The sequence below is a fragment of the Labrus bergylta genome, chromosome 10, assembly GCF_963930695.1.
Source record: "Labrus bergylta chromosome 10, fLabBer1.1, whole genome shotgun sequence".
In the NCBI taxonomy this organism is placed as follows: domain Eukaryota; kingdom Metazoa; phylum Chordata; class Actinopteri; order Labriformes; family Labridae; genus Labrus; species Labrus bergylta.
In genome coordinates this window covers 10,337,340-10,356,736 of record NC_089204.1, presented here as the reverse complement: position 1 = coordinate 10,356,736, position 19,397 = coordinate 10,337,340, and the positions used below count along the sequence as shown (strand labels likewise).

The following is a 19,397-nucleotide window of genomic DNA, read 5'->3' as shown; positions in this document are numbered from 1 at the left end:
TTTACTGTTGTCACCTCACTACCAAAAATTTGTACAAACAATATGCCGACAGCCAATCAGACTGGCAAGCACCATAGCAGTAGGAACACAAGGTGACAAGATTGTACAATTAGGCCTTTTACTGCATTTAGGAAGACACTTCAAAACAGCATCACATTTATTAAAAATGCGAATTTGTTTGAAAATTATAAAATGGTTATATTGGTCAGAGCTTTCAGAGGCAAAGTATTATCTTATCTTATTCAAAAGAGAGAGGTTTCAACTCTAAAATCAGAAAGAAAGTTACATTTTTGGAAAGCTAACAAGATTAACTGTTATATAAAGAAGATAATTACTTAATTTTAATGTTTATTTAGAGAACCCATAAGAAAATATTCAGAGGAACAAACACTTAAATATCACTGGAGGAGAAGAACTTTGAATATATTTTATATCTTTTGTTGCTGAGGACAGTGTAAAAATGTGTCAGGACATGATGGGAAGATGCATGGTTCAACTTCGCAGGAAAACAACCTCACACCGCCCACATACAAATATTTTCAGAGATACGTGACAAACATGAATGCTTCCTAATACACACACATACAATTTTATCCAACCAAACCCTTATCCGCCCACCCAGCAGACCTGTATCCCTGAGCCGGTGTCTGCTGTATCATGGCTTGACTGGCTTGAGGTTTCAGGAGACAAACTGTCAATTCTGTCCAGCTGGGAGCTGTCTCCCATGCTGCCTGTTACTCCACTCGAGCTTTGAGATGATGTCCCAGCCACCCCACTGTGATCCTGAATATCTTCTCTCTGATCCTTAGACATTACTGGCCTCTGGTACCCCTGAACTGAAAATTGTATTTCTTCGTCTCCTCGGACCTTCCTTTGATACTCTTCTTTGCTTGGATGTTGAACTCCAGCCTTTTTATTTCTGTAGTTTTTTTCACAGTGTTCTCCCCCGTCCTGGGCTGGTCCAGCTTCCCTCCACCCCTGGTGTCTGGAGGTCCAGCTCAAAGGCATTGCTTCTACATTTTGGCTGGACAGAAGTCTTCTAGAGAGTTCAGGGCTGTCCCTAGGTGACCCATAAAAGAGGTGATCATACTGCCTTTCTTCCATTCCAGGAGGTTTGCGTTCACCTTTGTACTGTGGGAGCTGGTAGCGGTGCAGGGTTGTCATGTTCCCAGAGGGTGATGAACCCTTTAGCTGCCGTGGATCCAAGATTGGTGATTGAGAGGTGCTTGCGCGGTGTAATCTTGCAGGCAAGGCAGGAGATGATGGTGAAGATATGACTTTTTGGGACAAGAGAGGTGAGATGCGTCCTGGTCTGGTTTGAGGTATTGCTTTGTCGGTTTTATATCTGTGGTTCTGGTTGTCAACCTGTTGAAATTCAGAGGAACTTTGCCCATGAAGAGTGACATGTGGTAGAGATTCTCTCAGGAGTGACCCACCAATCTTAGGACTCTCTGACCTCACTGACTCAGCTTGAGAAGATGTTGGAGAAGGAGTTCGCCTGTCTGAAAAAATGGAGGACAGTTTGGCTGCCTCAACAGCTAACTTACAAGCCACTTCAGCATTTGAGGATGGTGAGAGGCTTCTCCTGTTACTGCTTGGGCTGACTGCATCACTGGCTCTGCTACTGCAGCGTGATGATTTGTAGTGAGTCTTGTTGGATAAGTTAGAGTTCTCATTAACACAATACCGAACACTGTCTTTAGCATTATGACTGGTTTTGGTGATGTTAGAACTGTGGCATTTATTAAAACCGTCCCCACTAACTTGGTAGCCCACTCTGGAATGGTTGCTGTTTTGGTACATGTTAGGTGGGATCTCATGCTGGATGTCTGTGGGTCGCCCCGCAGGTAAAGGTGGGTGAAATTTGCTAGACAACCTGGGGCTCTCATCCCCCACCCATGGCCTCTGCTTGCTTTGAGGCATGCGATGAGAGCAAAAATGTGAGGTTGGAGTCATTGAGGTGGAAGAATATCCAGTGTGGGCACATAGCTGGTCAGAAGCAGGACTTCTGGGTAGTCCATTCATTAAACTACGGCAGACTCCCCTGTCCATCTCCATGAGCTGGGTCTTGGATGGCAGGGTGAGGGTGCTGCGGGGCAGGACGGGTGACCCTCCCCAAGACCGGCAACGGGGGGTCTGGCAGTGCCGTGACAGGGTCGGACTGCCATTCTGGGTGCTGTAACCAGAAAACCTCCGTCTGAGCTCTGGGGAGCCAAACTCCTCCAAGGCCCTGTAGGTGGAATCTCTCGCAACTGAATCCATGGTAGACCTCTGAATGTAGGGGGAGCTTTCAGGGAATGGGTAAGGGTAACTGGGGTAAGGATCGCCCTGCCTTGGCTGACCATTGTACCACACTGGGTCACTCATCCTCTTCCGGAGGTGTGGAGGCAGTAACTGACCCTCTAATCTGTTAAGAGGATAGTCAAACTCATTTTGGCACACAGAGGTACGGCGGCTGTGAACATTAGCTTTCTCTATGTAGCCAAAGGTCACCACAGATGTCTTTCCTTCCTCAACTTCCACCCCTGACATCTCAGAGGATCTGCAGTTGCTGAGAGGTGTCGAGGGTAAGGTCAGCCTATCAGAGTATGTAGAAGAGGGAGAGATGTTCACACTTCTCCGGTGGGGATCTGTGTCAGAGGAATGGGTCCGTCCCAGTGAGTCAAGCTGGCCTGGACCAGTTCGAGGTGCAAGGACCTTGAGTATTTGACCAAACCTGTCATAGAATACATCTTGGCGGTGGACCTGGGTTGGAGACCCTGTAGGATCAGGTTCTCTGAGTTGGAAGCTGACTGAGTGTCTGGAGGAGGACTTTGAGGAGGGTAAGCTGTTGCTTCCAACTCTTGCTTGGTTCTGAAAGACTGAAGAAAGATCTTGACTGGAGTAGAGAGAGCATCTCTGGGAGTGAGGGAGGATGTCCGGGCACTGAAGTGTTTGTCTGCCAGTACCATCATCTCCTCTTACTGGCACCTTGCCTTCCTCCTCAGCAACAGACCTTACTTCGACGTACAGGTGGAGGACCTTCCCTGCCTCAGACATGATGTCACCTATATGCCCCTATACTTTTCTGTCGACCTTCAATATTTGAGCAAATGGCCCATTGACCTCCGAGTTCTCATGAGGGTGAGAATTGGAACCAGATCAAATGTTTTCTTCATGTTCTCTTTATATCTTCATCCTGCAAAAAGCAAACATAGAGACAAAGTTAATATACCAAAGAATCAAATCTTACAAATTGAAACTTAAATTACGTTATCCTTAACTCTCTTCATTGACAAATAACAGAAATATCTTCTCAATCTTCAACTTCTTCCTACCAGTCCAGCCAATTATTAATATCTAAGGTTGTTTAAAGGCTGTTCCTTTTCTCTTGCATACGATCAGCCATTCAAGCTATGAAACTACAGTACCATGTAATTTAGTGTCCTGAGAAAAAATAATTCCCTGCTATGATAAGAAACCAAAGATTTACATTTTTCATTTATCAAACACAAATGTTTCAAATGCCACATGTGTATTGTTAAATTAGGGTGATCGTGAGTATATCTGCTCATTAAAATAGTTTTAATTTGAAGTTAAACAGAAAATAAGTATCATAAACTTCTAGGGTTGTAGAATCCTTTAAGGTCATTTTAGGTAGCTTCTAATTTAATTTCTGGCACGGTTAAACAAATGGAGATGTTCAAAATTGTCTTGGGGTCCACTAATAGTTTAAATGATCACTGAGGAGATTGTATGGTTCTTTAGAACATTTTGTGGCAATCGTGGAGTTTCTAGCAAACTTTAAAGTTTGTCTCTTTAGAAGATTAGGGGCTTCTTTGTGTGTAGTGATAAGTGAAGAAGTTAAAGCAAACTATTAACAGGTGGTCATTGAGGATGATATGTTATGTGTTCTAGTGGTAGTTCCATGGGTTATGCGATATTCAACGGGTCCTTAAGTAGGTTCAACTGGACAAAGAGAATGATATGTTAGTCCTATAAAACAGTATATAGTCCTAAGACTTTGTAGTTGTCATTTCTGAGGCATTGGTGGTCCTCTAGCATGTTGTAGGGTCCTTTAAGAGGTTATTGTGGCCCTTGAGAAAGTCCCCATTCTAAAAGGTATTTCCGAGGGCCTTTGGGTCCTTTAATAGGTTTTACAGGTCATTGAGCATAATCTGAGAATCTGTTAAGGTGGGTCTGATAGCCAAAATGAAATTATCTTGGTACTTAAAAAATCAAGGAACACTAAAGTTATTCTGCAACACTTTTCATGGCACATTACCTTACCTAACACACTTGAGATTAGTTTTACTTTCATTTGTTAGCAGCACAGTGTCCTTATCCTCTTAAAAGGTCATATGCCATGGTAATTACAGGTCCATTCATGTCATTGGCCATCCTCCAACATGGTAGCAGGAACATGCTGGCGAGCAGGCACCAAAGGGCCACATGTGAGTTCTATTTGTCTATTCATAGATTAGAGAAAGCAGCTTCGAGAGTGAAGCTGAGACCAGCAATCCAAAGAGTTGTCTGGTCTGCAGGTTATACCACTAAAACTTTTAACAACCCACAGTCAACTCTCCTATATGTTGTCTGTATTCCATTTGACAGAAATCTGCAGCTGTCTTCCTCAGTTTTGAATCTCGAGCAATTCATTTGGATCATGCAAAAGTCTGAATGCACATGAAACCACAAGACTGCGGGAAATGTAGGGAACATAAACTCACACACTAACAAATGGTGATCAGGATCAAATGAAGAGATCTGATGTAATATAGGTAAAATGTGGTAAAATACTATAGCAACCACCTTAAACTGCTTGTTTTGTCTGATCAATATCAAAATCTAATTATTTTACAGTCATAAGTTAAAAAATATAATCATAAGTTCCTTAGCTTGAAAATTAAAAAGGGGCAAGATTTGGGACTTTTTGTTTAAAAAAAAAACAGTAAAACTATGAATGGGCCATTATGTCATTTTTTGTATAGCAATCAAGTGATCACTGACGCTTTTTCCTGTTTCTGGCAGTTTGACTTCTATTAACACTGACTACTTTAATCAATATCAGCAACTGTTCTTTAAGTGACATTGACAATAAGTTTCATTATTTTTCACGTCTGTCAAATTAAAACTGCAAAGAAAAGAAAGAGGGAGCGTGGTACAAAGCTAAGCAGCAAAGGTTTCCAGCCCAAATTCAACACATGAATGACTTATCCGTTGTGCCTCCTTACTGCAACAAGTGGCGTTCCGGCTTTCAACGACTACTATTCAACTGACTTCAGTTATTGTAAGCAGCTAGTTGAGAGTTTGATTTGAGCTCTTTTGTGAGTTTTTTTTTTACAACACATATATCTGTTTATACGTGAGATTCTCCTCTTGTCCTCTTAAGAGCTAATTTCAATTTTCAGAAAACCTGTCTTGTTTTGTTTCACTCTTTTACTGTGGAGCACATTGAATGCTCTGTAATTACAAATTATATAAAAAAATGCACAACACTGAACCTCAGCTCTTTGATAATTCGATAATAATGCCCCAGACGCAAATTCAAAGGCAATTTCAAGGGCAGTGCAGATTCTACTGTACTGATGGGGTGCCAGTGTGCGTGTGTGTGTGCATACTTGTGCGTGCGTTTGTGTTTAAGCTTATCAAATCTCAGTTTAGTTCAGTCACATAAACAGAAATAAAAAGCAGTTTTCAAATTGTGGTATTATTTGCCAGTAGCATTATCAAATTTCATGCAGCAAAGGGCTGAGGTCAGATTCTAACCCACGGGCGCTGCAATGAGGACTATAGCCCCCGTACATTCAGCGTGGGACATAACTGCTTGCCTTTTCGGCGCCCCCTTTGGGTTTACCTAAAAACATTTAGCTGATTGTAAATAACTTGTACTCGATTGAAGGATATAGTTTGTGGTATAACTGTACCAGTATTCACATACTGTATATAAAGTTTGTTAACTATTAAATACAATTTCAAGGGATTTAAGGTTTTTCAGGGTTTATCACTCTTTACACAAGAATTGATAAGGCCTGTATTCAGCATTAACATAGAGTCTACCAACAGTCAGAAACACAACACAAGCTGCTGTAAGACAACCTCAGGATTGTATTTCAATCCATTTGCAACAAGAACAAGCATCATCTCCACTTCCTCTGAAAGAATCCTCGTCTGCATTCTGACTGTAATGTGGGACATCTTTAGGGCTTCCTGGTTATGGAAAAAATCACGATCACTTTTATTTTTACAGATCGGACCGATGCAATCTAATATCGGTATCGGGTCCTATTTTTACCTAATTTACGTATCGGATATCTGACTGATGGCACAGACCCACGTCACTGATCAAGAAAGGTCATTGGGCACTTTAAACATTCTCAGCTCTAACAGTCTCGCTTTGAAGACATTCAGACTGAACAGCAAAGCGCCCTTAAATTTTCAACACCAAAACGTTCAGCCGAGACGGAACAGCTCCTTCTATGTGATTAGAAAGTGCAATTCTTAGTTTAAAATTTTTAATTTGAAAACCTTACAGTTGTTGCTGCTGTTTGTATGTGAAGCCAGCACAAAACAATGCAATTCCGGGTTTAAAACAGCTTTGTGTAGCCTTACACATAATACCAAAAACAACAATGAAACTATTAATTTTGATGAAAAAAATATCGGAATCAGTATCGTTATTGCAATGGGATCGGAACTGAAAAAAAGTGGATCGGTGCATCTCTACTTATTTGGATTGATACTGAGATTACGATTATTAAACATGATTACTCATTGATTCGACAACATCTGCATCACATGCATTTACACTCATTATGAACAAGCAAGACATGAAAATAAATAGGCTAAAGAAACTATGAATATACAAACATTAATATAATTCACTATGTTTTAAGGAAGTAGTGATGTACTCTTATGGCTATAATATAACAACAAACCCTAAAACATTCAAGGTCAAAAAGAGCGCAACATGGCATGTGGCACAGTCATGGGTTCATCTCAATGATCTTGTTTTCATGGTCGTCGGAGGCCAAAACATAATTGAAATTGACACTTGATAAATTGCTCAGCCGTACTCACCATGTTGTCATGTCAAGATATATAATCTGCTTTCATATACGATGAGAATGACCGGTATGTCGTCTGGTGGTTAGCATAACAAGCTGCTGGTTTGTTTTTAGAGAAAGTAACACATTTAGAGCTTCTGTGAGGAGCTATCATTTTGTGTCATTTTGACTCCTGTGGACAAAGTGATGCATTTAATCTCTTTCCTGTTTTTCCATGTGTAGTATTTATAGAAACAAAAAACTTATCCTAGCTTCCTTTAGTTTTACGTCTTAGGTATATTAAGTTTCGTATATATACCAGAGAACATTGCAGTAGATCATGCAAAGAGAGGCTATCCGAGTCTGGATATGTACTGTACATTACTTTGACAGATAGGCTAGCACAAGTTACACATCTAAAGAAATATTACATAGAAAACTCAATCTTCTTGCTTATGGTCTAATTGCTAATGAGCGATTAGAGTTCATTTCAGCGCTGGCAGCACTGCGCCCCCTGTTGGCTGCTTCTTGAACAGTCACTTTGCCTGTCAGTCTGTTAAGCTTGTCCTTCAACACAATCACGTTTCATTCTGTTGTGTTCTTTGCTGACATAAGCTTCACTACACTCCTACATAGAATGTACTTTGCTACTGCTTTTCTATCGTTAACCGTTTACGCTGTACACACAAACTTTATGTTTATGTCTATGGCGGAGGAGTCCTCACAGTGGAGCCTGCAACGGAGGATTCTGACAGTGGAGGTGTGTAGCCAGACCCCTCTCTCTTAATGTCTGATCTGTGTGTTGTACAGAAAGCTACCTTTAAACAGTCATAAGCCTTGTAAATAACAAATGTTGTCTTTTCAGTGATGAGCAAAAACCTGAATATAAGCACATGTACACACAGTCATTTTAATGTAACTGTATGACAATGGAGGTCCATGGTGAGGGAAAAATGTTACAAGAAACAGCTAACCTATTGTACAGGATGTTGTGTTGTCTTTTGTGTTGTTTTTTAAATTATTTTCAATCACTTTTGATAGTTGAAATCATACGCTTATTTAGATAAATTTCATATCAAGAGTTTGATCAGATTGTGATTTTCCCCTCTCTTCTATGAAGGTTATTGTACAGAGACTGGGACTGAATCGTTTTTTTAACAAACAAGTTCAAATATGAAAGGGTATCTTTCTACAAAAGGAACGATTACAACTCACACAGCAGCTTCTAATAAACTTCCTAACAGGAGGATTTAAGGAAAAAGGAAAGTTTGATACCAATGAACTCAATATCAAAATGTGAAAGTGAACAAAGACCTCAGTCATACATCTGAAATGAACACACTGAGCAGAATCAAAGGGGGCTTTCCTCTTCACAGTAAACACACAGCAGCTCCTCATAGCATTGAAACAGTCAGTTTGTGTTTACTGAATTCAGCTGCTCTCCTGCTCAGACATCGGTCCTCATCACCGTCACGGTAACATTGACTTTAATCAGATGACCTTTCATTCAGAGCTGGCTCTCATCTTGTGAGCGTAGTTAAACTAATTAGCTATAATTGAAATAAAACTAATGAAGTCACAGGGGAAGGCTGCATCTTTTGTTAAATGTCCCCCTATCTCAATGTAGAACTGCACCCTCCATCCTGCATTTCTGAAACCTCAATGTGTACATTCAGTGTGTAATCTGTAGAAGTACTTGTCTTCAAGACGGGAAGTTTGTAGATGGCTTGAAGCCCCCACAGTCCAAATGAACTGGATCCGCTGTCAGCAGGTAATGTAGTGTTCCTCTGTAAACACTTTGACACAGAAAAAACGTGTCACCACTTTGATCCAGGGCTGCCCGGCTACTGACATAAAGGGTCTTCGAAATCAAAGTTCAAGGTTCTGTATATGTGAAGTAATGTGCACATGTAAAAACGTTTAACTTTCGCTTGCTTTTGCAATGCTAAAGGATTGCTAGCTTGTTCACAAAGCAAAATACAATCTTCAAACTAAAACTGAGTTCAGACAAAGGCTGAGGCAGATTTGAGAGAATGTTCAGTCTGACAATTTATACACGCTGTCAGCACTACATCAAACTCTTGATATGCAACTAATGTTTTCAGAAACTAATCAAAGAAAGTACTCAAATCAAGAACTGAGAGGTATGAAGAACTATTCATGCAGTGAATGTTTGTTTTTAGTCATATTCTGTATATATTGTTAATATTTTGAATTTGTCTTCAGATTTTAGCCCTGTTCTGAATGGCCTGATTTTGAAAATGATTTGACCAGCCAAAAGACCCCAACAAGGAGTCAATATTTAAATGGGAGAGGTCTGAAATGATGAAGGAAAACAGAGATTTTGTTTCACAATTGATGCTTTCCTCTTAGTTTTGTCATGCAAGTTATTTAGTATTTTCTTAAGGACTTTTAAAAAATTGATTAACAAGGAAAAAATGTGCGGTCATTTGAAAGAGTAAGGTCTTGACCTGCTCTCTTTGTAAAGTGCCTGAGATGATACAAATAAAGTTTGATTGATTTCTTTGTTTAAGGTTGTTAACAAAGTTATCAAACCAAGTTCACATTGAAAATATAAATGGGGACAGGCTGTACTGGTTTGATATTGACATGAAGCCAACACAGTAGCTGCTTACGTTCTAACAGTACTAATCGCAGATCTAACAATCTGCATCACATACAGAGCTCAGTCATGTGTTAGAGCAGACAGAGGGCCTGTTCAAACCACGTTCTGGTGAGTTTACCTTTGTGCAACACCAGACTTCATTCACAAATGTAATCACACTTCACTTTGGGGAGGTGTTTTAACTGAACTGTATTTAGTCTTCAGCTACAACAAGCAACAATTATATTCAGAATAATTTGTATGCATTTCATTTATAATGTGTTGATTTATGTCAAGAATAGTGATCTAAAATCATTTTGAAAAATGTCCAACATAACTTCCCACAGGCCCCTGTAACGTCTCCATGCCAACAGTCTAAATTCCAAACAGATCCACTCTTACATAAAAGAGAGACAAGCATCACATCACCGTTCTCCTGGGATCGTTGTTTAGAGGTTGTGTCATATTTTTTTTGTAATCTCACCAACAGAATCAATTTCATCTCTTGAATGCATTGTGTCTTATTAGCCTATTTACAAAACTTAAAAATGTAATCTTCATATTGTGTCAACTGCATCAAAAGTGGCTATCAGAGTTGAGCTATGCAATTTGTTCTGTTAACTGTTCATATACAGTCTATGGTTACAAGCCTTCATGTAGTCATGTTCACAGTGCTGAATTACACAGAGAACATGACACTGAACTTCTTGAGATCATTTTTAAGGAACAATTGGTTGGGAGGTAAACTACTACAAAATGAGTTTTATAAGGGGACAGAGTAAAACACATATCTAGATGAGGTTTTTCTGTAATAGAGGGTGGGATCACAATGGGTATGTGCACAATACTTAGCTACCAGAATTAAAAGCATGGTTAAAAACCAAAACAGCGAATAATAATAACAATAATAAAGAAAGAGCCAAGCAATTAATGACGCTTCAATTACAATCTTGGCTTCCCACGATCATGAAAACAAGATAATCAAGATTAAACGATTACTGTGCCACATGCCGTGTTGCGCACGATTGAGCAAAGGTTTTCTCATGTGTGTTAAATGTTTCAGTGTTTGTTGTTAATATTTGGCCACAAGAGTACATCGCCATCACCAAACAAACACAGTTAATTTATGTTGATCTATTATTCTTTTTTTATATATTAATGTTTCTCTTCAGTTAGCCAATATATTTTCATGTATTGCTTGTTTTTCAAAGTGCCCTGAATGTTAAAGTATTATGCGTCTGTGAGAAATGCATGTGATGCAGATGTTGTAGATTCAATGAGTAATCATGTTTGTTCATGATCCTAAAATCAGTCAAAATGATCCTGATTATGATTTTTTTACATAATTGAGCAGCCCTTAATGAAGATACAGATGTGTTTAGGTTTAAAAGGGACTTTCAGTATTTTTAACAAAGTCTGTATTCTTACAGATTTTGTAAATGACTAATAGAAAAAGTAGACTGCTTCAGCGTGCAGCCATGAAATGACTCTAATGGCTGCATCATTGGTGGCAGATTCACCCTAACAAACAAATTCTGTGTTTTTTTATTGCAACTGACAGGCTGAGATTGTTTTTCCTGTCTGTCTGACAATATACAGAAAGGAGGCCTGCAGGGGACGACCTTTAAGCTAAAAAGTAAGGTGCTTTTTGGAAACTAGTCACATCTGATATGTTGCACTCCTCAAATCTTTACTTTGCATAACACAGGCAATTATTGTATACCACTGCCTGGACCAGTTTCATTGTTCGCGTTACATTGTTGTTGTTGTTGTTGTTGTTTTGTTTTTTAAACTTAAAAAAAGAACACACAAAATCCTAAATTTAAAACCCTTTAACAAGATTAATAACATAAATAATGATAATGCTCATTTTTTGGGTCCACTATGATATTGTCTGATAGGCCTGAAGAATGAATGTTGTTTTTATTTCCATTCTAATAATATAGCCATTTGTTGCATTCACTATTTCCTGAATTGATTTCTTTATCTATTAATATATCTTTCAATTTAAGTCTTCATGTCTTACAACAGAAACGGTGTCCTCTTATGTGTTAAAGATGAAAGCATGCCGCTCAAGTCGAGTGACTTTTATCTGACGTTGAACTCTGCACTCAGTTTACAGTTAACGGCCACGTAATTAACAGACTGAAGTCTGAAGATGAATGTACAACACAAGAAAAGAAAAAAGGAACACATCCCCTTAAATACTGTCACTCTGCAGGTGGTGTGTGTGCGCATGGGTGGGTGTGTTTGTGTGTCACACTGATAAGAACAAAGTTAGCCCTACTTTTCCTGGACTCTGCTAATAGGATTCCCCTGATATCCACCTCTCCTCCTCCTCCTCCTCCTCCCTCCCAGCATGCACTGCTCAATCCACCAACACACACACACACACACACACACACAATCACAGAGACAAACACACACATACACACACTCTAATGACACCACACATCTATATGCAGACACGTGCCGACAATCACACACAAACACAGTAGCTGTAACCTTACCTGTGTGTCCCGGTGTCCTCATTGCTGCAGCAACATCCCCCAAGTTGCCGTGGTAACCTCCTTTTCCTCTCTCTCTCTCTCTCGTCCCGTCCTCGTATCACTCTCTGTGTCATAGGAGTAAGCTGGTTTTATCCTCCCTCTACCTCCACTCTCTGTCTCCTAACACTTGTTGTCTGCAGCAGAGCCTGCTCATCGTGGATTTACAGACTCGACTCAGCTTCTCCTCCTCCTCTAACTCCTCCTCTTCCTCCTCCATGGGCTCCTCCTCTTCCTCCTCCTCACCCCTCCTCTTCCTCACCCCCTGTCTTAACCCCTTCTCGAGACCAACACCTACACTTCCGAAATGTATCAATCAGCTGATGTTCCCCACCTCTTCTTCATGGCACCCTGCCTGCCAGTCCTATTCTGTGGTGCCTGTAGACCTTTCTTTCTTTCAGCCAATGATGTTCAGGTCTGACAGATGGCAGGCAACATATCTTATAAGACTCTGGAGTTGGAAGGATTTGAATTAGGCGTGGGGGACTCAGGGTCAGATGACAGGGTCAGACCTGGACAGGACTCCTTAGCTGGTTAAGTGGACAATGCACAGTAGAGCTGTATGATTGAGGGATTAATAAAACAGTAGTAACACATTAAACTCTTTGACCACGCCCACAGCAGTGATGTCACAAAAAACTTTAGTTCAGGTGTTGGTCAGATTTGTCCGTCCAGAGTGTGAGGTTTGTTGAGTAACTGTCACACCAACAGGGCAGGCCGGAGTCAATGATTACTTCACTGTCTGTTATAACAGCGGGGCAGTCGAGGGTCTGTCGTTTGTTCAGTGTTCAAACAGTTTGACAAACCAGTGTCTGAGTTGAGTTCAGTGTCTCGAAATTACAGTGGGACAGCCAATGTGTGTTCAGTTCAGTGTCCCTTCTTACAGCCGGAGAGTTTATTGCTGTGATGAGTTCAGTGTCTGTTATAATAGCAGGATTCTCCAGTGTCAGTGTCCCTACTAACAGCGGGAGAGTGCACTGCTGTGAGAAGTTCGAGGTCTGTAATAACAGCAGGGGGGTCCAGTTGTTTGGTGCATTTGGTGTCCGGTATTAAAGTGTGATTTTTCTTCCATTTAAACAGCTCCCAGTGAACTAAATGGCTCTTCTTACCATTTCAGTTTCTTAAACTTGTGTTTTTCCGATGACGTTTCTTCTTCTCTTGCAGCTGGTGAACAGCTGTCAGGTGAAGTTGATTCTTTTTTCCTGATGACGTTGGTGTTTTCAGGTTCGTCATTCTTGTAGAGTTAGTCAGTTTAGGTTATAGTCCTCGATGATGGCTCCAGTTCAACGTTAATAGAATATCCAAACATGTTTCAGGTAAACCAGATCTTTCTTCAGAGATGCTCACTCCACTGTTTTTAATGATTGTGAACAAACATGTGAACCCACACAGCCACATCATAAACCGTCACAGAACTGACAATCCCGAGTTAAAAGATCCTTTGGACAAAGAGGCGTTACTGTAAGTCTGCAAACTGAACCAGCATTGAATTAAAAACATTCATACATAATAAACAATTAAGATCATACATTTCACATTTGTTTTAGTGATTTTTAAATGTTCTAGTCTAATGTTTCTGTTTTCTTTTGTCTTGACGCTTTTGATGTCGTGGGTGAAGCACTTTGAATTGCCTTGTTGCTGAAATGTGCTATATGAATAAACTTGCCCTATCTTGACATTATTATTATTATTCTAGTGACATTCAAACTATCCAATCATATAACTAAGCTCTACCATCAAGTGTGAACAGGAAACTTTTACACATTCCCTGTTCAATGTTTTCATCATTCGACCATCTTTGTTTAAACCCGTAGCGGTTCTCTTAGTTTCAATAATAGATACACTTACTTATGAATATTTTAATTGTTAATCTTTAGTCATATTTCTGATATTTTTACTATTGCAGGACCTTGTGTCTTTTCTTTAATTTTTTCTATTTTAAGCATTATGCTCCAACAATTCTCCATCTAAATTTGAAATAATTATTTCACTTTTTTAATTTTCATTCTGTCTGGTGCATATGAAGCACTCGCTGAATGTAATTTCTTTGTTGTAAAGTACTTTCAGCTGCGTTTTTGTTTGAAATGTTGTTCTTTAGAAAGTGTATTTTAAAGTATATTTTATTGTTTTTTGTAAAATACAAAATTCTTGACACAAATAATAAAACGTATTTGATTATAAAGTTGTGAGTGGTCAGTCTATATCAAGAGGACTGAGAACAGACACTTCAGCTAAAATCCCTTTGTCTGATGATGAATGATAACGATAAACCCCAAAACAAACTCCAAAAAATCTGTGTGGTCCATCAAAATAATCTGTAAAACCATAAACCCCTTCTCAAAAGATACCCCCCCCCCCCCCCCACCCACCCAACAGCACTCCTCAGTGCAGTGCCAGGACTGTGCAGTAATATTTACCGCCGTACAACAAACATCAATCAGTCTGCATGCTGAAGCAAGCATCCATATGGGCAGTATTTGTGCATGTGTGTGTGTGTGTGTGTGTGTGTGTGTGTGTGTGTGTGTGTGTGCACTGCAGTACCTCAGTTACAGGAGGCGGAGCTAGACAGGAGCACTGACGACAGGAAGTCTGAGAGGAGAGAAGAAAATCAGATTTAGACTAAAATCAACAAACCAACACACTGTGGAATCTCATTTAACTTCTTCCACTCTTAAACACCGTGCACAGAAACAACCACAAAAGTGTTTTACTGAATCAATAACTGATTTATTGAACAAATTAGCTTTTTATTTTCATGGCCCAACATTCCTGCCATTAAAGTCTATCCTTTTAGTCTGTATCTGGAGTTAGAAAATACTTGTACATTGTACATGTTATGCCCCACAAAGCAAGTAAAGTAGGTTCATAAAGAGAGCGTCAGGTAGAGGAGCACAGCATATAGTTAGTACTTACATAGCACAAAAGTACCTTAAGCGATTATTATGGAAGACACTGCTCTTGTATAATGAGAGGATGGACAGAGTGCGTGCAGGCACGCAGGTAACCCGTCCAGTCTTTTCATGGCCAACAGAGAATGAAACAATTAAAAATACCCACTTTCATCTTGGAGCAACCCCCTGGGATTATCATTTCCTTCATAATTCACAGTGAACCACACATTGTGGCTACAATACATCAAGAAGCCTAGCCGATGCACTGGTTAACATGGTCCATCCATTCAAACACACACAGTAGATTATTTTTGACTCAATCCAAAATCCTGCTGCCCCAAATATTCACTCGAGCACCAAATTAGGATTATTATGATGCTGTAAATAGTCACAAACCAGTGCACTATTGCCTCTAGTTTGTTTGATGTAAACTACAGAGAGCAGCTGTGTTAGGAAAGTAGAGAGGTCTTTTAAACATATTTTTGTGAAGTCTTCAGTAGGAACAAATGGGCTTGGAGCTGAGAGCCACAGGCAGGATGCATGAACATGTTGTTAATTTGAGTCTGACTGATTTGTTGACAAAAAGAAATAGACAAACCCCTGTGACTCCCTGTTTTTCAGTTTTGCAATGTATAATCCTTTAATCATCACTTCAATGAGCCGCGAAACCTTTTGTAACACTATGAGAAGAATCATATGAACAAACAAAATCGGGAAGATCCAGCACACAGAGGGTCACGTGCCGACTGTAAAGCCCCCCCAAGGCTAAACTGTGATCTGTAACTGTGATCTGTGATGTTGGCCTTTATGAATAAAACTGACTTGAGAACATGTGTTAAAAATTCAAAACTCTCTGATAAAACCCTGCACATGGTCTAAGTGAGGCTCATAAGCTCTACTTTTGTTGTCAAAAATCTATTTTCACACACAAGAAACTAAAACCTTTCGAACAAGTTTCCACAGCAGTAAAAACAACCGATCTTTATGAGAGTGGCTGAGTTGATCTCATGAGATTTCTGGTTTTTTTTCCTGGTAACTGACGTGAACTTACTGACCGTGATGTTTAGGTTACTTGCTGATCTACATGCTGATGCTGAATGATTTAGTCAAACAACAAAAACCGGTGACAATTTCGCAACATACAGTATCATTTTCCCTGGCTTGTAACAAATGATAATCCTTTGAATCCAGAGCAAAACAAAATCAGGCTGCCACTGAAAAATATTGTATTATTCCATTATCATTTTAAAAATGGTTTACTGAATTAGCATATACGTTTATAATATATATAATGGATGAATTGTTTCATTTGTCAATCTATTTGCTGCTTTTAGTTAACATTAAGGACAGTTATAGAAGATGTTTAGTCTTGGTTTCTTTTTCTGGCAAAATAATGAAAATATCTAAAATACTTAACAATTAAATGATTAATCGTGGAAAATAATCTGTAGATTGATCTATAATTAAAGTTCCCTCAAGGACATTATCCATTATATTCATAAAAGGAGTTAAAAACAAGATCAATAGATTGATCAATACAGATATTTAGTGTTGGTTTTTGCTGCCCTCCTCCCTTCACTCTGTGCTCACATGACCTGATATCAATGAGCAAAGGACACAAATACACACTTGAAAGCAAAACTGAAATCATTTGTGATTCAGTTTGGTCTATTTCTGAGAGCTTTCTTCCATAAATGTGACACTTGTGTCAGAAAGTGTCCCGTCATGTAAAGGTTGCCGCTCGACCTTCCACATCCCTGATCCCGATCCTGAATACAGGGCACTCGGTAGGCTACAGATAATTTGACGGATATCTCTGAAGTGTAATCCATAAAACTATACAAAACATAAAACCTGATCAAGTACACTGTGTAAGAGTAATAAAAGCGATAATGTTTGATATTAGGATGCGTTTTCTTCTGTGTGTTTTTCAAGCTCCAACAACCGCTGTTCTCGGAAGCAGCCACACCGCCTGAACTCCTTTCAAAAATAGTTCAGTTTACGGCATCCCTTGCTTGTTCTCCCAAGAAACCGAGGTCATATGTGTATCCCAAGGCATTTTACAGACCACATGGTCATAATTTAGAGTACGGCTTGTATATAAGCGACCCAGTGGCACTGCCTTTACTGAAATGTCGACTTGTGAAGAGGCTGGGGTCGCTGCTGGCCACAGCTCAGCAGGGAGGACCGACGTCAGGGAAAGACAATCGTTAACAGATGGAGGACCGCAAAACAAAGAATATTAGTTCAAGGAACTGCTGTTTCATGCGATAATACCAATGCCGAATTGATTAAGAGACGCCAGACAATCTTCGAGTAACTTTAGTTTTATTCGGGCATCTTTGTAATGTAGCTAACACCCAAAGAGAATCTAAAAGTATGTGTTTTTAGAAGAGAGATTGACATGCTGTTCACTTGCCTCAAGGGGTAATGGAGAGCAGCGGGTCTTGCAGCTTCCTAGAGACTCATGTAGCCCCTCAGCAGCACCGGAGTGGGCTCTGGGTCTCCCGGTGTTTCCATGAGACAGTAACGGTGTCGTGTTCTCAGAAATGAGACAGATGTGATGGTTAACTAACCAGAGTTACATGCCGGTAACGGTGTAAGAGCTGCCGGAGGTGACCTGTCCGCCGTGTTCAGAGTCACATCGGTGAACTCTCCCTCTTTTCTCCCTCTTTTCTCCCTCTTTTCAGCCTCTTCCGAAGCTTCTTTTTTTTATTTTTTTAGGCGGTTGGTTGACATTAGTTTACGTTCTCCACGGTGATTCCAGCTTCCGCATCGTTGATGTGACGTAACAGCGACGTAAGGAGACATCAGACCGGACCGACCAGTAGACTCACGCGCACACAAAAACAACAAAGGATCAGGACCACACACACACACACACACACACACACACACACACACACACACACACACACACACACACACACACACACACAGCGGTAATTTAAATATTAGTCTTGTTTCAAGGTTTTCAACCTGTCTGTTTTAATATCATATTAAGTTTTTATTTTCCAAGATTTTTATTTTATTTTTCATAATAAAGTCGAAATGTAGGCTAGCTAAAGACAAATATGCTCCATTTATCTTAACTCGGCAGCATTTAACCTACTTGGCTACTTGAGATACTATTAATGTCTGTTTCTTTCATAACGCGTTCCCAAACAAAACATAAAATGTAATCTTATTTTATTCTTAAAATTCATGTTGTCATTTTAGGCAATCTTGAAATACGATGACTAATTCTTCTTGCATATCTTCTTAGTTTCCTTCATTCTATTTTAAAGGTGCAATGCTGCTGCAAAATGTATTTCTGAAATATAATTTATTTTTGTAGCCTGTATTAAACTGTATCTTGCTCTTAACAACTTGCTCCTTTGTTTTCAACATATTTTATTCAAAGTTTTTACACATTCTGCAGTAAAGTATAACAATGTTTCATACGATTGACTGTTCATAGAAGGCAGGATGGATTTTTCTCATCCAAAAACATTATTTTGGCATGTGCAGAACAAGATCATCAAAGAGAGAACATAATAGCTTTTGTCCACAGGGGGCGCCAATCAACATAAAAAGGAAGAGTCCTTACCCTTTTTGTTTTAATGAAGAAATGTTTTTTCTCTCTTTCTGCATACTGTAAACTGTTGTACATTGCTGATCAAACTGAAGGGCTCTTTTATTACATTAGAAAAAACACATATTAGTCATATGAACAATATTTTCAGTATTCCTTTATGAAAAATACTATGAAGGAGCTAAAATATAGAGAATTCCACATCCAAGAATTAGAAGAATGATTTAGACGCTCAATTCTGTCTTTATTTAAATTAAGCTTTGAGGCCCTGCTGATTTTGTGCCAGATTAACTTTCTGACGGGTCAAACAACTTTATATGTTTTGTTGAACTGTTTAATCACACATTTGTTGTTTTAAACATGATGCTGTTACAGAGTAAGAGCAAATGCAGTTACAAACCCAGAACCCCACAAGGAAACAGAAACATGAACTGATGGGTTTTCCTGAGGTTTGAGGGATGTTTCCAGTAGGTGGCAGCAGTTCTGTATATGTCAGTCTGTTTTCTTTCTTTTTCACTTAAAGACTGTGAAATATGAACACTTTCCACCTGATACTACTTCATAGTTCATGAAGAGTTTTTACCTGAAGTCTTGATAAATAGTTCATTAAATTAAAACTTAATGTCTCTGTTGGTGTTTATCATGTTGATGTGTTTATCGTGTTGATCATTTGCAAATAGTAGTATTTAAAGATACACACTTCTTGGATTGTTGAATATCATAAATGTGAAGTCAATTTTACATGACATGTTTGAT

General features: G+C 39.3%; 1 protein-coding gene across 2 annotated transcripts in view; it reads right to left on the bottom strand.

Moving 5' to 3' along the window:
• The window catches only part of psda (pleckstrin and Sec7 domain containing a), a 62,526-nt gene extending 44,889 nt beyond the window's left edge, over window positions 1-17,637 (bottom strand). Inside the window, exons 1-2 of one of the 2 annotated variants that reach the window (XM_029275600.2) lie at window positions 17,487-17,637; window positions 14,718-14,765 (exon numbers count right to left, since the gene is read on the bottom strand). Coding sequence is in view for 1 of the 2 variants with exons in the window: in XM_065959826.1 (XP_065815898.1) it covers window positions 628-3,039 (2,412 nt within the window). In the remaining variant the exon portion in view is untranslated. Of the gene's footprint in view, window positions 1-627; window positions 3,179-12,140; window positions 14,480-14,717; window positions 14,766-17,486 lie in introns of those variants that run through there. The other variant, XM_065959826.1, reaches the window with a different exon arrangement.
• Window positions 17,638-19,397: the final 1,760 nt, after the last annotated feature.